This window comes from Malaclemys terrapin, chromosome 4, assembly GCF_027887155.1.
Source record: "Malaclemys terrapin pileata isolate rMalTer1 chromosome 4, rMalTer1.hap1, whole genome shotgun sequence".
Classification (NCBI taxonomy): Eukaryota; Metazoa; Chordata; order Testudines; family Emydidae; genus Malaclemys; species Malaclemys terrapin.
Genome location: NC_071508.1, coordinates 43,436,202 through 43,455,414, shown reverse-complemented (window position 1 = coordinate 43,455,414; position 19,213 = coordinate 43,436,202). Strand labels below are relative to the sequence as shown.

At 41.2% G+C, this 19,213-nt stretch overlaps 1 protein-coding gene across 1 annotated transcript in view; it reads left to right on the top strand.

The window, feature by feature from the left end:
- The window catches only part of MUC6 (mucin 6, oligomeric mucus/gel-forming), a 57,285-nt gene that overhangs the window by 36,658 nt on the left and 1,414 nt on the right, over positions 1 to 19,213 (top strand). The window contains exons 22-35 of the mRNA XM_054026135.1: positions 953 to 1,104; positions 2,054 to 2,195; positions 2,879 to 2,989; positions 4,640 to 4,825; positions 5,591 to 5,830; positions 6,465 to 6,621; positions 7,479 to 7,625; positions 8,821 to 8,883; positions 9,843 to 9,887; positions 10,882 to 11,235; positions 15,142 to 15,918; positions 16,849 to 17,316; positions 18,159 to 18,674; positions 19,137 to 19,175. Coding sequence (XP_053882110.1) covers positions 953 to 1,104; positions 2,054 to 2,195; positions 2,879 to 2,989; positions 4,640 to 4,825; positions 5,591 to 5,830; positions 6,465 to 6,621; positions 7,479 to 7,625; positions 8,821 to 8,883; positions 9,843 to 9,887; positions 10,882 to 11,235; positions 15,142 to 15,918; positions 16,849 to 17,316; positions 18,159 to 18,674; positions 19,137 to 19,175 — 3,397 coding nt within the window. The remainder of the gene's footprint in view (positions 1 to 952; positions 1,105 to 2,053; positions 2,196 to 2,878; positions 2,990 to 4,639; positions 4,826 to 5,590; positions 5,831 to 6,464; positions 6,622 to 7,478; positions 7,626 to 8,820; positions 8,884 to 9,842; positions 9,888 to 10,881; positions 11,236 to 15,141; positions 15,919 to 16,848; positions 17,317 to 18,158; positions 18,675 to 19,136; positions 19,176 to 19,213) is intronic.

Genomic DNA, 19,213 nt, shown 5'->3' with positions numbered 1-19,213 from the left:
GCCTGGGGCTTGGGAAGACCCACATTCAATTCCTTGCTCAGTCATAGACTTCCTATGCAGCCTTGGGCAAGTCTCCTAGTGCCAGATTTTTAAAGATCTTTAAATGCCTAGTGAAATTTTCAAAAGCATCTAGGAGCGTAACACCCATTAAAATCAACTAGTTTTTTTAAAAAAATCACACAAGGCACCTAAATACCTCTCAGTTCCTCATCTGTAAAATGGGACAATAGTACCTGCCTAAGTCACAGAAGTGTTGTGAGAATAAATACGTTTCAGATAGGTATTCTGATACCACTGTAATGGAGGCAATATAAGAACTATCAATAAATAATAGCGAGACAGTGAATCTTCATGAAAATTGCAATACTTACTTAATAAACTGCCCTGTAGATTTCCATGCCAAACAATAAAACATGATATATCAAGAAATAGATCTTTTTTTTTTAATTTCAAGTGCACCAAATGTTGACTGATTACAGGAAAAGAGTTACAAATCACAGTATATATCGATATATATACCTAACAATATATATATATTTCATAATGTAATAAAGGTTTCTTATTAAATAAAGAAACAGCAATTAGCAGAATTATAATGTAACAGACTTCTGGGCTGGAAAGAAACATACATTATTCTTGAATTGTCTGAGCAGCTGGTACCCATGAAATACAACTTTTTTCAAGGAGTCCCCAGAAAGCTTATTGCCTCAGACACTAGTTATATTTTACAAATGCAGTAAAACTTGTATAACAGGGCATTAACTTGCACAAGTAAAAGTGATTTAAGTAATAGCATAGGCTGGCTCTTGGCACCAAATAAATAACACAAAGCAAAACTGAAGAAAGGCTATAGGTCAATAAAAACAAAATGTTTCAATCCATTCTCTTTACATTCCTTTCCTTCATGCATTGTTTTTTATGACTGATGTTGCAATTTCCTGATCTTTCCTAGGTACCCACTAGGTGTGAATCAGGCTGTGTCTGCACTGATGGGCTATATGAGAATCTAGATGGAATGTGTGTACCACCTGATGAGTGTCCCTGTGAATATGGTGGCATCTCTTATAAAAAAGGGGAAGAAATCCACACTGAATGCAAAACCTGGTAAGAATCTACAAGTTTTCTCTTTGCTAGTTATTTATTTGTCTAGACTGTACAAGCATACAGTGCAACAGTATGGTTGCAAGGAGAAGAAGAATAGGTAGCAGTTGAGGGTCAGAGCTAAACAAATTCTGCCATAATGATAAAGCGTGAAAGTGATAAAACCACGGATAACTGTGACAATGTCTATATCTAAGAGGAAAGGTCGTGGTCTCCTGGTCAGCCACAAAAATGATAAGGCTATAATGACAATTGATGCTATCTGCACATCCAGAAGCAGTGTGGGATCCAATAGCGCCCTCAAACTATAAGCCATACTAGAAAAGTATATCAATTCCACCACAATTGAAAGTGCAAGCACAATCCTCCCTTTCTCTAGATAGATCAACTGACCCATCGACATTACTTCCATCTTTTCTAGCTACATTCTCAATCAGCAGTTGCTACCATTTCCAGTTCCACACCCAGAGGTGATGGACTAGGGGAGCAGGGAGGTGCGGCAGCATCCCCTGACTTGAAGTGGTTTCCATTATATACAGGGTTTACAGTTTGGTTCAATGGCTCTCAGCACCCCCACTATAAAAATTGTTCCAGCACCCCTGTCCACATCTTCTCATTAAAATAACCAAAGGGACAGCAAAATCTGCTTTAGTGACAAGAAGAGCTGTTTACTCAAGGCAATGTAACCTGTAATGCCTCATGTTTTCTCTTTTTTAAAGTAAATTAAATGGAAAAATATACTTAAAATTTCATCTTTAGTATGCATTAATTTTCACAAAAGTCAGGAAATTTGAAGTTACAGTTCCCATATTAATCATAATTTGACCACATTGCATATATAAACTAAGTCAATGAAGTTAATACAGCATATATAAAATGTGTGTATGTAGCGATGAGTTAAAGCTGCATGCCCTTGAAAACTTCCTAACAAGAATTTTCTTCTCACCACTAGCACCTGTACAAGAGGCAAATGGAAATGTGTTCAGAAATCTAAATGCTCCTCAACATGTACCCTCTATGGAGAAGGACATGTCACCACTTTTGATGGACAGCGCTTTGTGTTTGATGGCAACTGCGAATACATACTAGCTACGGTAACATCAGTGCTAGTGCTTCTTATGGCAATGTACTCATTGCCAAGAAATGGCTTGATTTATGAACTCTGACATATTTAGGGCTCATTTCAAGACCTCATCTGAAAACCCCTTACACACACCAAACAAAAAACAAAACAACACCAACCATAGTGCCAACATTTTATATGAAATCACAAAAAGACACTAAGAAAATTTCCTAACATACTTGAGTGCCTGTGGATGATCTACCCACATAGGCATATTGCACCAGCTACACAGTGTTTTCTAATGAAGTGATGTAATTCTTAAAACCAAATCAGCAGTTTGATCATTGGTACTTTCAAGAGTAACACCATGCAAGGGTGCAGTACCCTACTGACTCCCTCCTTTCCCCCTGCAAAAATGTGGTTTCTGAGATGGGTAAAATGCCCAAGCTGCCACAAGCCATAGAATACCCCAGAAGCTGAGGGATGCCAGTATACAAATTCCACTGAAATGATTTCCTTGATAACTGGATTTGAAGCTAGTCAGAGATGGAATTATAGCATGCTACACATTGAATGGGGATTTTGTGTGTGAGGCTGGCCTGTTTTGCTGAGAGGCAAACTCCCTGAAGTGATAGTTCAGCACACTGAATCTTCTTGTTCACCCTGTTACTTTGAACTCTCAAATGGTTAAGCAAATCTGTTTCTCTCCTTTAGGATGGTTGCGGTATGAACAGTTCTCACTCCACTTTTAAAATTGTGACTGAGAATGTCATCTGTGGGAAATCAGGAGTCACCTGCTCCAGGTCTATCAAGATCCACCTTGGGGTAAGAACATCATGCTGCTGTTATCCATCTGGGTTGGACCTCATATCAGTGTAGGAGTCTACAGTCAAGTCTTATAGGGCAGTCTACTTGGTGACCTAGAGCTGTGGAGTAGGGTTTGAAATCCCTATCTCAGTCTTTCACTCCCCAAAGTTGTGGTCTGTTTAAAAGCCATGAGAGTAAAGCCTTGGATTTTACCCTCACATTGGAGAATCCTGCAACGGAAGCGTATCAATCATGTTGCCTGAGCCACAGATTGAAGCCAAGAAGGCAGTTGTGTGAAATTAAGGAAGACTCGTCATGGTCAGCATATGAATTCTAAAAAATCCCTGTAATCCAGCTAGTGGGCTTTGGCTCCAATTGCCTATAGTTCCTCTACTATCTCACTGTTGGTGCATACATAAACTAGAGAAATTGATTATTCTTATTTTCTCTGTTACCAAAGAACTTCCATCCTCCCTTGTAGGTTTGTGGTTCTTAGTCCTGAGGGAACCAAAAGTACATCAATATCAGATTATCTCAGAGTCATGCTTCAATAGCAAACCAAATGAGGACTGTTGGGGTTTTGACCAGGGAACTATCACTACATACAGTACACACTTGCCACCTGGTTAATTAGCAACAGCAAAGGCAAAATGCCAATGCTTTACTGAAGAAGCTAGTAGCTTCTTTTGCACTTAACTCCTAAATACTTGCTCCAGAGGAACACTATTATTGGTTCAAAAGTAACTGTTATTGTGCACCACTGCTCTCAGGAAAGATGTAAAAGTACAAGAGTGCATGAAAGGCAAAACTGATCGACTCCATATTAGCTACCATCTCTCTATGTAACTTTGCATCTACTCATTTTAAATCATGGAAATAAAACTCTGTGCTTCAGCCTGCTGCACACAGATAAAATAAGTGTGATGGCAGTGTTATATACAACAAAACAATCCATTACAAAATGCTGTTGCACCCTACACTGACCATGAAACATGGTGGGTTTGTTTCATGTTAATCAAAACTTGCATATTCATAGAACAAATCCAGGCAGCTGGGGGCAGGCTAGGTTTTACCTTTGCATGGGATAGGTGCAGATGGAAGAAGAGAATAATGTTTTGGCATCATGCACTGCTTTGCTTTCTTACATAAGCATAACATAGGCTACATCTACACCTCAGAATGATGTTGAGAAATAGACAGTCTGGGCACATCTACCCTTAAAACACTGCATTGGCACAGCTGCACTAATGCAGCCGCGCTGCTGTGGTGCTTTAATGAAGATGCTCTACACCGAGGAGAGAGTTCTCCCATCAGCGTAGTTAATCCACCTCCCTGACAGGCAGTAGCTCTGTCTAGGGGAGAAGCTCTCTCACTAACTTAGCGCTGTCTACATGGGGGGTTAGGTCAGTACAACTACATCACTCATGGTTATACTGATATAGGTCTGTAGTGTAGACCAGACCTCAGGCAGAGATGCTCATCATCTAAGGACTGTGACTCAGCTGACAATAAATAATTCTCCAAGAGCTAACCACAATCAATCAGTTCAGAAAAACAGAGAAATGACAATCTGTAGCAGCACCCTTTAGTGATTCCTGGTAATGTTACAAAGACAGAAAGGGACATACTGAGAGATATATTATAACTTACAGGCCAATTTGCTTTCAGAATATGACACTTATACTGGCAGAGGAAACCTACTTTGTATATGGGGACAATCCTCTGACACAATTCCACGTGAAAAAGAATGCCCTTCACCTGATGTTCGATATCATTATCCCAGGAAAATACAACATGACTCTTATCTGGAACAAGCACATGAATATTTTCATCAAGATCTTCAGAGAAGCACAGGTAATTCAAAGTAACTTCCTAATAAACTTTCCTTAACTTTCTTTGTTAAATACATTTACCCCCACATTCAAATCAAACTGTACATGAGATGGCAATTGTAACAACTTTCTACAGCAGCAGAAGTCTCCTAGGAAGGCCTCTCATAACTCTCATCCCTCCTGGAGCAGCAGAGATCTTCACTGGATGCTGCTTATTAGCTGCTTACCAAACTTCACAACAACATGAATCTTTGAGCTGATAGCTCATGTGTTGTCCAAATGACAACACATCCTTTCATCCCCCAGAAGGGCAGGGAAATTTGTACAGGGCATTTGAATTTATTTTGACCTCATAAAGGTGCAGATTATATCTCTGTTTGTGAACACTATTCAGGAAGAACTCCACTATGTCCTTCCATTGTTCATTTAACAAGAAAGGCTGTACATACAAAAAACTAACAGTATGTGGCACAGTATTTATAGATAGCAATCACGGATCAGAAAAAGTAGTGCAGATAACAGAAAGATACACCTCTACCAAGATATAACGCGACCCCAATATAACACGAATTCGGATATAACATGGTAAGCAGCGCTGGGGGTGGGGGGCTGCGCGCTCCGGCGGATCAAAGCAAGTTTAATATAACGTGGTTTCACCTATAACGCGGTAAGATTTTTTGGCTCCCGAGGACAACGTTATATCGGGGTAGAGGTGTGATTCAGATAATTGGTTGCAATTAGCAAATAGGGGGCAACTTGATATTAATGCTTTCATTTCTTCATGTAGGATCACCTCTGCGGTTTGTGTGGGAATTACAACGGGAACATGAGAGATGACTTTGAAACTCGAAGCAAATACGTGGCAGCAAATGAACTGGAGTTTGTAAATTCTTGGAAGGAAAATCCTATGTGTGGGGATGTGTTCTTTGTAGTTGATCCCTGTAGCAAGAACCCTTATCGTAAAGCTTGGGCAGAGAGGAAGTGTTCCATCATCAACAGCCAGGTCTTTGCTCCATGTCACAGTAAGGTAAGCAAGTTTTTGGCTTCTTTACACATAGTCTACAGTCTTCCAAAGGATGATCCCCTCACACTTCAGTGTGTACCTTCCTCCTCCCAAGGATGCATTAATGCCACATGCATGAAATGTATTCTTGTGCCTGCTTCACTTTAATATTTTGTACCTCCTGTTTGTAACATGTCTTCAGAAAGTGAACTCAAGTGAGAAATGTGAACAGTGTTTATGTGTGTCCGTGCAGGGTATGAAACTGCTGAATTTAGGTGCCTCTATTTTAGCGGATGTGTTTTGCTGCCTAATCACATGGAAACTATATACAGCTGTTTAAGTACACATACAGCTCTAGAGATATCCTTCAAAATGTCATAATTTTCTATTGATATTTTGCAGTGCCTAAGTTTTTACTAAAGATTACAGTTTGAATTGGAATTGTATTATTGCTGTGCTTATTTTACTACACAACAACTAGAGGAATAATTCATACTCTCACTTAGCAGAGCAGATTATGTTCTGAATGTTCTCCCTTTACCCTGAGCTAACATCTGTAGTTTAGCCCAGCTAGAAACAGGAAAGAAACTTTTTTGATCAATGCACAGGTACAAGAGAATCCTAGTTAACCAATTTATTCCTTGTCTCTCAATCAAAGGTATACCGCATGCCTTATTATGATGCCTGTGTCCGAGACTCCTGTGGGTGTGACTCTGGAGGAGACTGTGAATGCATGTGTGATGCCATTGCAGTGTATGCCAAGGCATGCTTAGATGTAGGTGTCTGCATTGACTGGAGAGCCCCAGAGTTCTGTCGTAAGTTTCTTGAACACCTTTAAAAAATGACATATGTGATTTTTATTACTAGCTTTTGTTTTCAATTCGTTTTACACTTTGCCCAATTATAAAGGGGCTTAAGGGACATATTATTATTACAGGATTAAGGTACATTGATGGGGCAGCATGGGGGATTGCTTGTGTGGCCACTTCCCATGTTGTATCTGTGCTCTAGATAAATGGATGACTTCATCCTGTAGTGCTCTTAACCGTGCACATTTCATCAGTATTAACCTCACCAGAAACACATACCATGTCATGGAGAAATGAGGGAGAAAAATCTAGTAGTCATAAATAATAATCTTGCAATATATTTTCCCTATTGCTACTGCAGAACTGACAGCCAACTAGACAGTAGAGGGAACACAATATTGTAAAAAAAAAAAAAAACTGTTCTCATAGTTGTGATGAAATCATCTTTGTGCGGATTGCAAGGAAATAAACAGAGAAAGCTGTGTTGGCTGGGGCTCCATAAAGCAAGAAAAATTATCAATGGTTGCTATATAGAGAAATTTTATGCATAGGCTTCACAGAGTATTATAATCAAACCTTTAAAGCTATAGTTCTTGATAGCTTCCATTTAACACATCAATATATTATACATTACAAATATCTAAATGCCTATATCTGCCCCTTTTCTTATGAAAGGAGGAAATTAACTCACACCTCACTAGAACACAGATTCAAATCAGTTCACCCACAGTCGAGGTTGGAGGGCTTACCTTGAGTCACCAAGTACCATTGAGTCGCTTTCTTCCTCCTATTCTGAATCCTTTGAGGAATTACATTCCATAAATTGAAAAATTCAACCTTTCATTCTGTTTTTGCTTTTTCAGCTGTCTATTGTGACTACTTCAACACACACCGAAAGTCAGGCAGTGAGGGCACCTACAGCTACAATTATTGGGATGAACAAAATTGCACCTGGCATTACCGACCTTGTAATTGCCCACAACAAAACTACAAATATGTCAACATTGAAGGTAATGATTTCACAGTTTCAGGGTTAGCTGCACTTTTGACCACTCTCCCACCGCAGGTCTTCCTCGAGGACACCCACTTATGGTTTCAAGCTCCTAGCCATCATGCCTCTCAGGCAGAGCTCTATGCCTCTCTCCCTCCAGACTCGGGGTTTAGGCTTGCAGTCCTTCTCCACTTCACTGTGATTTCCCCAGCACGTTGGACCCGGGTCCAGTACCTGTGGTTAACCTTTCTCCAAGGGCTACAGCAGTGTATACCAGTTACCACTAAGTCTTCACAAAAACTAAATACATGTATTCTTAGGGTAAAAGCATTACAGAGAAAACACATAAAAACAATAAAAGTTCTTACATGCATGCTAAAAACTTCTGAGAGGTCACCCATCAGCCTTATAGGGTCCTAGTAAGCCAAAGTTCTTCCAAAAGGGTCCTGTCCATTTGCTGAATCGGAAGAAGGCCCTGTGTTAGTTTAAACTCAGACATTTTATACCAGAAGTCTGTTCTTTGTCTGGTGGTCTCTGGAAAACCCAATTTGAACCAGTATATGCAAGCTGACTTGGGTGTGACACCTCTCCAGAGGTGTTTACAACCTGAGTGATTCACTTTAATCACACCTCACTTTTTAGGTTCCTGGAGGAGCTGTGGTAACCTCCCCACCTGGAGTTGCATACAATCCCTGGCCTACAGTGTTATATAAACCATTCATTAATTTAATACAATATGGTCCCCAAAGATATTGCATGTGGTTGCAATATCTGTCACAATGACTTTATAAAGCTGAAAATAATAACGCAATAGTTATCTTTATTGTATTAACCAATGGTTAAGACAATGATTTTTCCATTGGCATAATTTTTGGAGCAGTGGTTACATAGTCTTACTGTTGTATGTTCATCTTCACCTTCTCTTACTAATATCACAATGATATTGACATAGACGCCATAGTACACTGAGTGCTTTAATGAGCTCAGCCTGTCTTGAATGTGAAGCTTCTAATTCTTACCATATCAAGAGAAATTTCCTTAAGGAGTTTGTAGATGCCACTGGTTAAATGACAGACACAGCTTTTGGGCAATACATGTTCATTTTCTGTTAACTTCATATTATTATATTAGTACCTACATGTTTAGGAAGAAAGGTTATAGAAAACTGCTATTATCTGAGGACTGAGTAATGTACTTCTCTCCACAATCTCCAGGCTGTTACAACTGCTCACACAATGAATACTTTGATCACGAGGAGAGAGAGTGCAAGCCCTGCAGTAAGTAGAGATTTATACAGTCACTCTCTTTCTCTGCAAAAGCTAGAAGCATTAAAAATTGAATAAGCTGAATATTTTGAAGGAGTAGTTTGTTCTTAATAGCTATTGGTTAATAATGACTGCTCATCCAAGCACAAATCTCCTCTGTAATAATTGCGTTGCTCTACTGCTAACTCGTCATCAGATGGTTAAATGAAAACAGGCAACTAAAAAACGTCAGGCTATGAAGCATTGTAAATTCAACGGTAGTTGGAATGCTCACATTGATTTTAATAGTTGTGATGAAAGGTTACCCTCATTCTAAGCTTGAGCATTTTATAAATGTCTCAGTGCCCCTGAAAATAACTGGCTCCCTGACACCTTTCCCACAATGAGCGGAGTTCTGGCACTGCACAGAATCCAGTTCCTAGACTTTATCTAACAAGTTCCTTTTTCTAACATGCCTGCTTTATATTACTTTTGAAGTCTTTACTACTAAGTGGTGCCCCTATATCACAGTGATGGGGAATCTTATAAAAATATAGATAGGTAGATAATATTACAGATAGGCCCAAAGTTGCAAAATTTGGATCTGCATCTAGATGTTGGATCCAGGGCCATTTCTATGCTATACAATAACAACCTTCATTCCAGGCTCCTAGTTATTGGGGCTATACCATCTGCAGAAAATCCATATGTACATTTTCCTGAGAAATAAAGCTGTCCTTAAATATGAACATAGTGACAAAGATAGAAAAAGCATGGCCATTCAAACAAAGTACTGATTTCCTCAATATTGTTTGTTTCTAGTGAAATAAAGATTTGCAATGAAATGTATAAGAATTGAGCATTTTCAGGGATGTCTTGCTGACTGTTGCAATTCTTTCATTTTTCACTCATTCTGTAAACTCTCCCCTTTGGAATAGCTTCTTAATTTGTTCTCTTTCACATGTTAAAACTTTTCTTCTATCTGTACACAGCAAAACCCATTTCGACAACCCCTGAGACCTCTACACCGTCAACAGGTTAGTTCTGTAGTCAATGGAAATAATATGTGATACAATAGTCACATATTATCGTCCAGATACATATTATTGACTTCTCATTTTCAATAGTAAGCACTTTTTGTCCTTGTAAGATTATTTCACCTTCCTCTGAAATGCTTAAGATGCAATAATGAAATATATCCTGGCATTATACAAAACTCTCTTGAACGTTTTGTCTTAAATTCAGAAGGAAGTTATAGCGGGATGGTGATTACTGAATGTTTCAAGACATTGGTAATGAGATATCTCTACTGGTAAAAATTCAGGACAAGCTGAGGTCGACAAAAGACAATTATCACCTGACTTGGCCTACTTGTATATTAAATTAATCAGTAGTCTCAGCCCAGTTCTTAGTGGAGAGATATATGCATCACAATTGTGACTAGTTGGTAGTCTTCAGAGACTAATGACTGATCATGTCTGGAGATCAAACAGTCTCTCAATCTTAGAAGTGCTCGTACTACATAACAGTCAAGACATACTCGTCCAATATGTTAAAGAGATCTAAGTTGCCAACTCTTACACTTGCGTGGAATTCCTATTATGTCACTGGAACTCAAAGCAAGTGTATGTCTTTGTAAAATCAAAGCCAATGTAAGGGCAGTGTTGAAAAGATTACAGTGCCAACTGTCCACACTGTAAAATTCAGAGGATAATAGACTAATTTCCATAGCTCTTGGCATTATTTATGAATGCTGACATAACTTAAAAGAATATTGAAGAAAGAAAAAATGAATAAAGTTTTTGTGACATCTTCCTACTCTGGGCCATTTATCAGTACATTATTAAGAAGGACAGAGAAGGGGAGGGTAGTTAAGTTGTGTCAAATTGTGTGTGTCTAATAAAAGATATTTGTAATATTACTTCTTCCTAAAATCATTTTTCTATTCATATGACATACATTTATAGAAATTCATTACTAAAAAATATTTCTTGTACTCAATATCCACATTTGTATTATTTTTTCTTGTAGTAACGACAACAGTACAAACTAAAACACCAAGAAGCACTACTACAGTTAAAACACCAACTACTACCGTACCACCAACAGCCACTACATCTACAGAGTCCACCATGCACACTGTTTTAAGCACTACACCAACCACCCTATCTACTACAAAAGTAACCATAAAAACAACACCTATCACAATCAAATCCACTACTCACTCCATACCAGTAACCACCATTACGAAAAAGACAACACTGTCAACTACCCCAATCATAACAGTAACTGGGATTACTTCACCAATAATCACCACCAAAACAACCATATCTCCAACCTCAGAAACACCACTCACCCCTACAGTCACAGTCATCTCAACAACTGGTACGTTGTTTTGTTTTTTTTTCTCATTACTGCCATTGTTTCAATTAAATTACATTTATCCAATTGTCTGCATGTTTAAAAAAAGTACACTGTTAAGAAAAACGTGTGTAGGCTGCAGAATGGAAGCATTTAAAAGTGTGAAGTATATGGGGTTTTATGTTACTATGAAATTCAATCCATATTCAAGAAAGACTGAGTTTATGAGAGACACAGGAAGCGCCACTAATTTTACCTAGACTTAATTCCCATTCTATTGTACAAATTGTACACTCAATACTGTGCTCTTTTAAAAAAGATTTTTGCAATATACATCATTTATGCCTAGAGAACTGAAAATCTTACCTATTCGAATAGCACTGAAGATATTAACAATTAATGTTTTGTTTGTTATACAAATGCCATGAGAGTGAAACTTTATTGTGAACAGCAGAGGACTCTAATTTCAGTTTGTCATGCACTAAAATAAATACTAAAAGTAGGAGCATCCTCAACTTGCAAGAGCTGCAATTGCAGAGAAAGTCGTGCTCCACACCAGACTTGGACATGAGCAATGCAGATAGCATCTTAAGGGAATTTAGCTTCTAAAAAATGGTTAGTTACCGGTATTGTAACTATTGTTCTTCAATATGTGATGCAGATGTGTATTCCATGTGGGTGTGCATGCACCCAGAACATAGAAGCCAGAGAACTTTGCCTAGCAGTATCTATATTGGCAGCACTTGCACCCTGTGGCCCTAGTCCGTTCCCTGGCTATATAAGGGCAGCACCTTCCTCACCCTCCTAACTTCCTTTGCACCGAAACACAGACCCCAGTGCAGAGGGGAACACAGAGTGGGTTGTGGAATGCACATCTGCATCACATCTTGAAGAACAACTGTTATAATATCGTTAAGTAACCTTTTTTTCTTCTTTGAGTGGATGCAGCCATGTATTCCATGTAGGTGACTCACAAGTAGTACTCACAGGAGGTGGGGCTTGGAGTCTATTTAAACAAGGACTGCAGGATTGCCTTCCCAAAGTTTTCATCTGAGCTGGATGCAGTAGAAACAGCATAGTGGTTTGTAAACATATGTACAAAGGACCAAAGGGCAGCCCTTTTAAAAGACTGCAGGGTCCCATCAGTCTTTTCTGAAAACAAAACCCAACCATCAAAAGTTTAGTCCATCAGATGCAAGGTCTGAATTCTGCAGCCATGAGGCCCTCCTCATGATCACATCTGATGCCATGGATGACTGTAACAAAGTCTTGGCTACAATAAAGCCCAGTGAAATTAATGCCTTAAAGTCTTCCCTGGAGGATTCTGGCAACTTGTTCTCAAACTTAGATATGGCCGCCCAATTAACAAAGTTGTATTTAGAGAAGAACCAGAAGGTGTTGATGATGCACAACTGGAGGAAATAGTAGAAATAAATCTTCCTCCGCATCAAGTCCATCCTTTTGGACTTATTGCCTTTAGGCATAGATTTATACCTTCCCTGTTGTGTCCTGTCATTTTCTGCAATTACCACAAGAATTAGGGGCCAGGTGGGAGTAGAAATCCTCAAAACCCCACATGGGGATGAGGTACCACTTCTCTGAATGTTTTGCTGTGGGAGGCAATGATGTAGGAGTATTCCAGAGGGCCTTTGTAGGCTCCAAGAGAGTCTAATTTATCAGGAGGTGGATGGTGTGATGAGTGAAGAATATCCAGCAGCTTATGCAAATCCTCCTGCAGAAATTCAGCCTGGATGCCTAAGATAGTGGCCATATGCCTCAGGAAGTCCTGATATGCCTGCAAGTCCCCAGGCATCAAGGAAGAGGAGAAGCCTGGCACAGTACAGTCATCTGGAGAGGACGAAGAAGTGGTTTGCAGTGCCAACAATGGATCCTGTTCTTGAACAACAGGAACCAGTCGGATAATCCTGAAGGCCCAGAGGGGACAGGTTCAATGGTCACTTCTAGCTGCAATGGTTCAGCAACAGGAGCCACCAATGGGACTGGCGATCTTGCTGTGGAGCAGGTCAACAAATGAGACCTCAAAGACCAACGAGCATCCCAAGGAGGCCACTGGGCAAATGAATATGGCATTGGTGACCAGTGGGCACTGGGCCAAGAGCCCTGTCTTTACTGCGAGAACAATGCCAATCTTGTTATCCATGGTGATCCAAAGATGGTCTCTGGTGCCTATTGGGTGAGGAAGGAGGGGAGGATGACACCTGGATTTCAAGGAGTCCCGGAGAGTCCCTGTTGACAACAGGAGAGCCATCCCTGATGAGGCAAACAAACAATCAGACTCATCCAAAGTCCAAAATGGGGACAGCATCAGTGCCGAAGAGGAACAGGGACTTGGCACCAGTGGTACTGAGCAAGACACACTTCCACCCAGTACTGGAGGAGGTGCTGGCACTGAGGTCAACAATGGTACCAATCTCGATGACAGGATCTGCTGCCAGGGCAGTGACTGTGTCAAAGGATGCACCAGCATTGAGGGGGACTTTGGTGCCGAGCTTGGTGTCAGCCTCAATTCTGTTGTGGATGGTCTGAGCTGCAGTGCCAATGAACCCGGCAGCAATGTGATATAGCTTGAAGGTACCAATGGCACAACGGAGAGCAAAGTGATAGAAACTATGGCACTGGAAAACTGCTGAACTAGTAGAGAGTCAGAGAGCAAGGGGCAAAGCAGGTCTGAAGCCACCTGATATGCCACCAGTGTGGAGACAGTCAGTGCTGATGCTGACGTCATCAGTACTGGACTCAGTGGACACCCCCTGGCCAGAACAAGAGTCGATGGTACAGACTTTTGCTGATCTCAGAGCAGTACTGGGGAGCAGGTAAATGGACCTTTTCTATCCCGCATGCCAGAAGGAGTACAGTGCTGGTCAGCACTCCTCTTGTAAAATGAGAAAGAGTCTTCCTGAGCCCTAGAGTGTTCCCGATTAGTTTTATGGAACCTCTTCATCCCTGCACCAGAGGAGGGAGAATGAATCATCTTCCCTTTGCGGGAAACAGCAGGGTTTGAATGTGAAGCAGCATCACCGGCCAGTTCCAAAGGCAGCCACCAATTACACCAGGGTATCGATGCCAAACCAGGCCTCATAAGCTGCTCCAGAAGGTGCTGCTTCAGTTATAAGTCTCTTGCCACCTGAGCCCTCTTTAAGTGATTTACAGATGGAACACCATTCCTTAATGTGTCCTTTGCTAAGATATAACAAGCATCTCATGTGGGGATCACTATTGGGAATGCCCCTCAACACATGATGGACAATGCTTGAACTCTGGTGAGGGCATGACACACAGCAGCCAATTACTCTAACTACCGCTACACTAACACTAAACTACACCTGAGATACTACTAACTATTATCTAGAGGAAAACAGAAAAATCTCTCAGAAAGCTGAGACTGAAAATGTGAAGTCTAGCTGAGGGGGGTGAAAATGAACTGAGTGGGGGTTGGGGTGGTGCAGCCATTATATAACTAAAGGAGGGGCTAGGGCCACAGAGCATCAGCATTGCCTTTATGGTACTAGTAGGCAGAGTTTTCTGGCTTCGGTGCACTGGGCATGCTTACCTATATGTAATACACAGCTCCATCTACTTGATTAAGAATCAAAGAAGTCTTCACTGAGGATGCGTGAACTGCGATTTTTCAAAACCTAATAGCATGAACAAATTTTGGCAGATTTTCCAGAAAAAATGAGGTTGATAAAGGCACAGGGAAAAGAAAATTTCACCCACATAATTAAAGCTGACAGAGTTATAGCCAGCTAGAAAGAGGGCTTTACAATAGGAAGCATTGGGCAACCTTAAAAATAACTGGCATTAACAGCTACACCTATCATTAGTTCATAGTTTGCAAAATTATCAGTTTATTCTTCTATATATCATATTATTACTATTATATTAATAGAATATATTTTCTTTAAAAAGCAAAAAAACATACAACTCCACGTATGACAACAACCATTACAACACCAACTATAACAAAGACATCACCAACTACTTCATCAACGCCTACTCCTTACACTAGGTCAACGAAAACCAGAGAAACAGCTACGCCAACTCCACACACGACTGAAACTCTAATAACGACACCTCTACCCACAAGCTCAACGGAGAGCACCGCATCAGAGTCCACCACTCCAAGCACCGAAACAAGTACAACCGCCACACCAACTACACCCACAACCCTCACTCTCACCACAACTACCTTGTCCACTAGCTCACCAGAGAGCACAACATCAAAGTCAACCCCTACCATTTCCACAACCTTTACCACGCCCACCAAAACCACCACACCAACTACAATCACAACCATCACTCTGACGACGACGGCCCCGACCAGTACTTCACCGGAGAGCACCGCATCTGAGTCCACCACTCCAAGCACTGAAACCAGTACAACCGCCACACCAACTACACCCACAACCCTCACTCTCACCACGACTACCTTGTCCACTAGCTCACCACAGAGCACAACATCAAAGTCAACCCCTACCATTTCCACTACCTTTACCACGCCCACCAAAACCACCACACCAACTACAATCACAACCGTCACTCTGACGACCACGGCCCCGACCAGTACTTCACCGGAGAGCACCGCCTCTGAGTCCACCGCCCAAAGCACCGTGAAAACAACTACGCTGATGACAGTTTCTCCAACGACTACGTCAGCTAAGTCCACAACGGGGTCAACACCAACAGGTACACAAACCTCCCCCATAGGAGATTGAAGCCCATTCTTGTGGGAAGTGTATGGTGTAAACACAGCATTTTCCCTTTTCTATCTAACTTGCTTTTTCTCACAACACTAAGCTCACTCTTCCAATATATCCCACCTCCTTTTCAGATTCTTAATCATTAGGATTGCATAGATCCCTTTAGAGATTTGACTCAAACTAATTCCTGGGGATGGACACAGAGGCAATTCAGTCTCTATACCTTCCTGAAAAAGGCACATCCTGGAAACCATTTCCTCTCAACGTGGCTGAAGGGAAACAGACCCAGGGAGTTTAAAATGGGTTGCAGATACGAGTCAAACAATGTGGGTGCTTTCTCTCTCATTGATGCACTCCAGTCCATTCATTTTGTTTTCCAGTTAGGCCAACTTAACAGCCATGGTTGATGGTTTGGTAAGGCCTACTTCATTTAGTCACACTGACAGGATTCAAGCTTTTTTCTTTTCTTTACACTCTTGCTTTGCATGAAAAGAGTCATCTAGACATACTACTCCTGTCTCAAGGGGAGAGTTGCACAATCGGTGGGTAAAATCAGAGTTCTAGATCAGCCTTGTTCATCCGTTTTGACTTTAGCCCCTCAAAATGATTTAAACAGTCCCACCCCACTACTTTCCCAACCAGTAAACACCCTTGCAAATGTGTGCATTTTTAAAACGGTTGGCAATTAAATCATTTATTTCAACCGTTGGCCCATTCTCCATTACTAAAGGATGAGAGAGGGCCACTTCTCAATTGTTTGCAAAAAAGAAATTGCCATTGATCTAGCACAAAGTTGGCTTCATTCTAAAACCCCTGTTCATAGTGATACAATTATTTAGTCATGGTAAACTCTTCCTCTGCAATCTACCATTTTCTTGTCAACGTCACCATATTGATTCACATTTCTCCCTCACAGTAACACCAAGCAGTACCAGGAAAACAACATCAACCACATCTCTCTCTACAACTTCAAAAACCACTGCATCAACAGAGTCCATCCCAACGCCCTCACCAAAAACCACTCGAATAAGAACTACGACAACGACTGTGCCTTCCACCAAGTCTACCGAAACCAGTACAACCGCCACACCAACTACACCCACAACCCTCACTCTCACCACGACTACCTTTTCCACTAGCTCACCAGAGAGCACAACATCAAAGTCAACCCCTACCATTTCCACTAACTTTACCATGCCCACCACAACCACCACACCAACTACACTCACAAGCGTCACTCTGACAACGACGGCCCCGACCAGTACTTCACCGGAGAGCACCGCATCTGAGTCCACAACCCTAAGCACAGTGAAAACAACTACGCTGACGACAGTTTCTCCAACAACTACATCAACCAAGTCCACAACGGAGGCAACACCAACAGGTATATTTTAGTCATTGCTTTCATTCTGTACCTGGGTAATTACTGGTATAATAACTCATTTTTACGCCACATAAGCTTCTTCATAAGCTGTGCCCTGATCAGAAGAGCTAAACTGAGGTAGGGAGATAACAAAGCATGAAGGACCCTACCCTGTGAGGTGAAGAGATGCCAGCTCCCACACCTAGCTTCAACAGAGGGAGCAGAAAGCATTCAGCATCTTCCAGGAATAGGAACCGAAACGTGCAAGATAAAATAATCCAGCATTCGTTTTCAGTGGGTTGGTAAATGTCTGCAAGCATAATCTCTCTCAGAAACATTAGGTGACATAGAGATGAGAGTCTCTCTCTCTGGAGGTATGGTGTAACCCAGAAAGCTTTAGATCAACGTACCTCAAAGAAGCAACAAACATAACACAAAACCTTCCAGAAAGACATATACTACCTTACAAAAGTCAGACATGATTTGTTCACGCCCTATATATATTCCATCAGGGGGATTTAAAACACCACAACAGATCACAAGATACTCCTTTCCAGAAACGTCTGGATTTCTTTACAAAACAGTAAATGCACTTGCTTTTATGCTATTTTGTTCTTTTCACAACATTGGCAGTTAAGACACTTATTGTCAGTGTTCCCACTTATCACCGTTACTAAAGATGTGAGGGGGTCACTTCTGAAATGTTTACCCAATTTTGTCACTTTTAATCTAGCACAACGGTACACTCACTCTAAAACCCCTGCTCATAATAATACAGTTATTTACTCATAGTAAACTCTTCCTCTGCAATCCATCATTTTCTTATCAAAGTAACCATATCGAATCACCTTTCTCCCACACAGTAACTAAGACTGTGGAAACCACAACACCGAGAAGTACCAGCAAAACAACACCAACCACATCTGTCTCTACAACATCCAAAACCTCTGAATCAACAGAGTCCAGGCCAACCTTCTCACCAATAATAAGTCTAAGAAGTACCTCCTCACCAGAAACCGCTCCAGTAATTGTGACAAGGACTGTGCCTTCCACCAAGTCTACCGAAACCAGTACAACCTCCACACCAACTACACCCACAACCCTCACTCTCACCACGACTACCTTGTCCACCAGCTCACCAGAGAGCACAACATCAAAGTCAACCCCTACCATTTCCACTACCTTTACCACGCCCACCACAACCACCACACCAACTACACTCACAAGCGTCACTCTGACAACGACGGCCCCGACCGGTACTTCACCGGAGAGCACCGCATCTGAGTACACCACTCTAAGCACCGTGAAAACAACTACGCTGACGACAGTTTCTCCAACAACTGCATCAACCAAGTCCACAACGGAGGCAACACCAACAGGTACATTTTAGTCATTGCTTTCATTCTGTACCTGGGTAATTACCGGTATAATAATTCATTTTTACGCCACATAGGCTTCTTCAGCCAAACATGACTGAAGCATTACTCTTTGGTACCTAGATGTCGAAAGGCCAGGGGAACTTTTTAGTTCATTGGCCTTGCTCTCTGCTCCTCATCCCCTCCCCCACACCCAGCTCCTTCTGACATTTCTCTGTTCAGACTAATTGGCAAAGGTCCCCTTCCACAGTGCCCTGCAGTCACTCACGTCTTGGAGAGCAAGGAAGCTCAATCATCTCGCTAGGAGAGGTAGCCACATTTCCTTGCTGTGGTACTCACTGACAAGGAGCATTTTCCAATTAGGCCAATATAATTGCATTGATTGATGGTTAAGAAAGCCTACTTCATTTAGTCACCTTCCTGGGATTCAACCCTTTTTCTTTACTTTTCACTCTTCCTTTGCAGGAAAAGAGCCAACTAAACCTAGTACTCCATCCTCATCTGGTGAGTTGACAGTCAGTTCGTGAAATAAGAGTTACAGA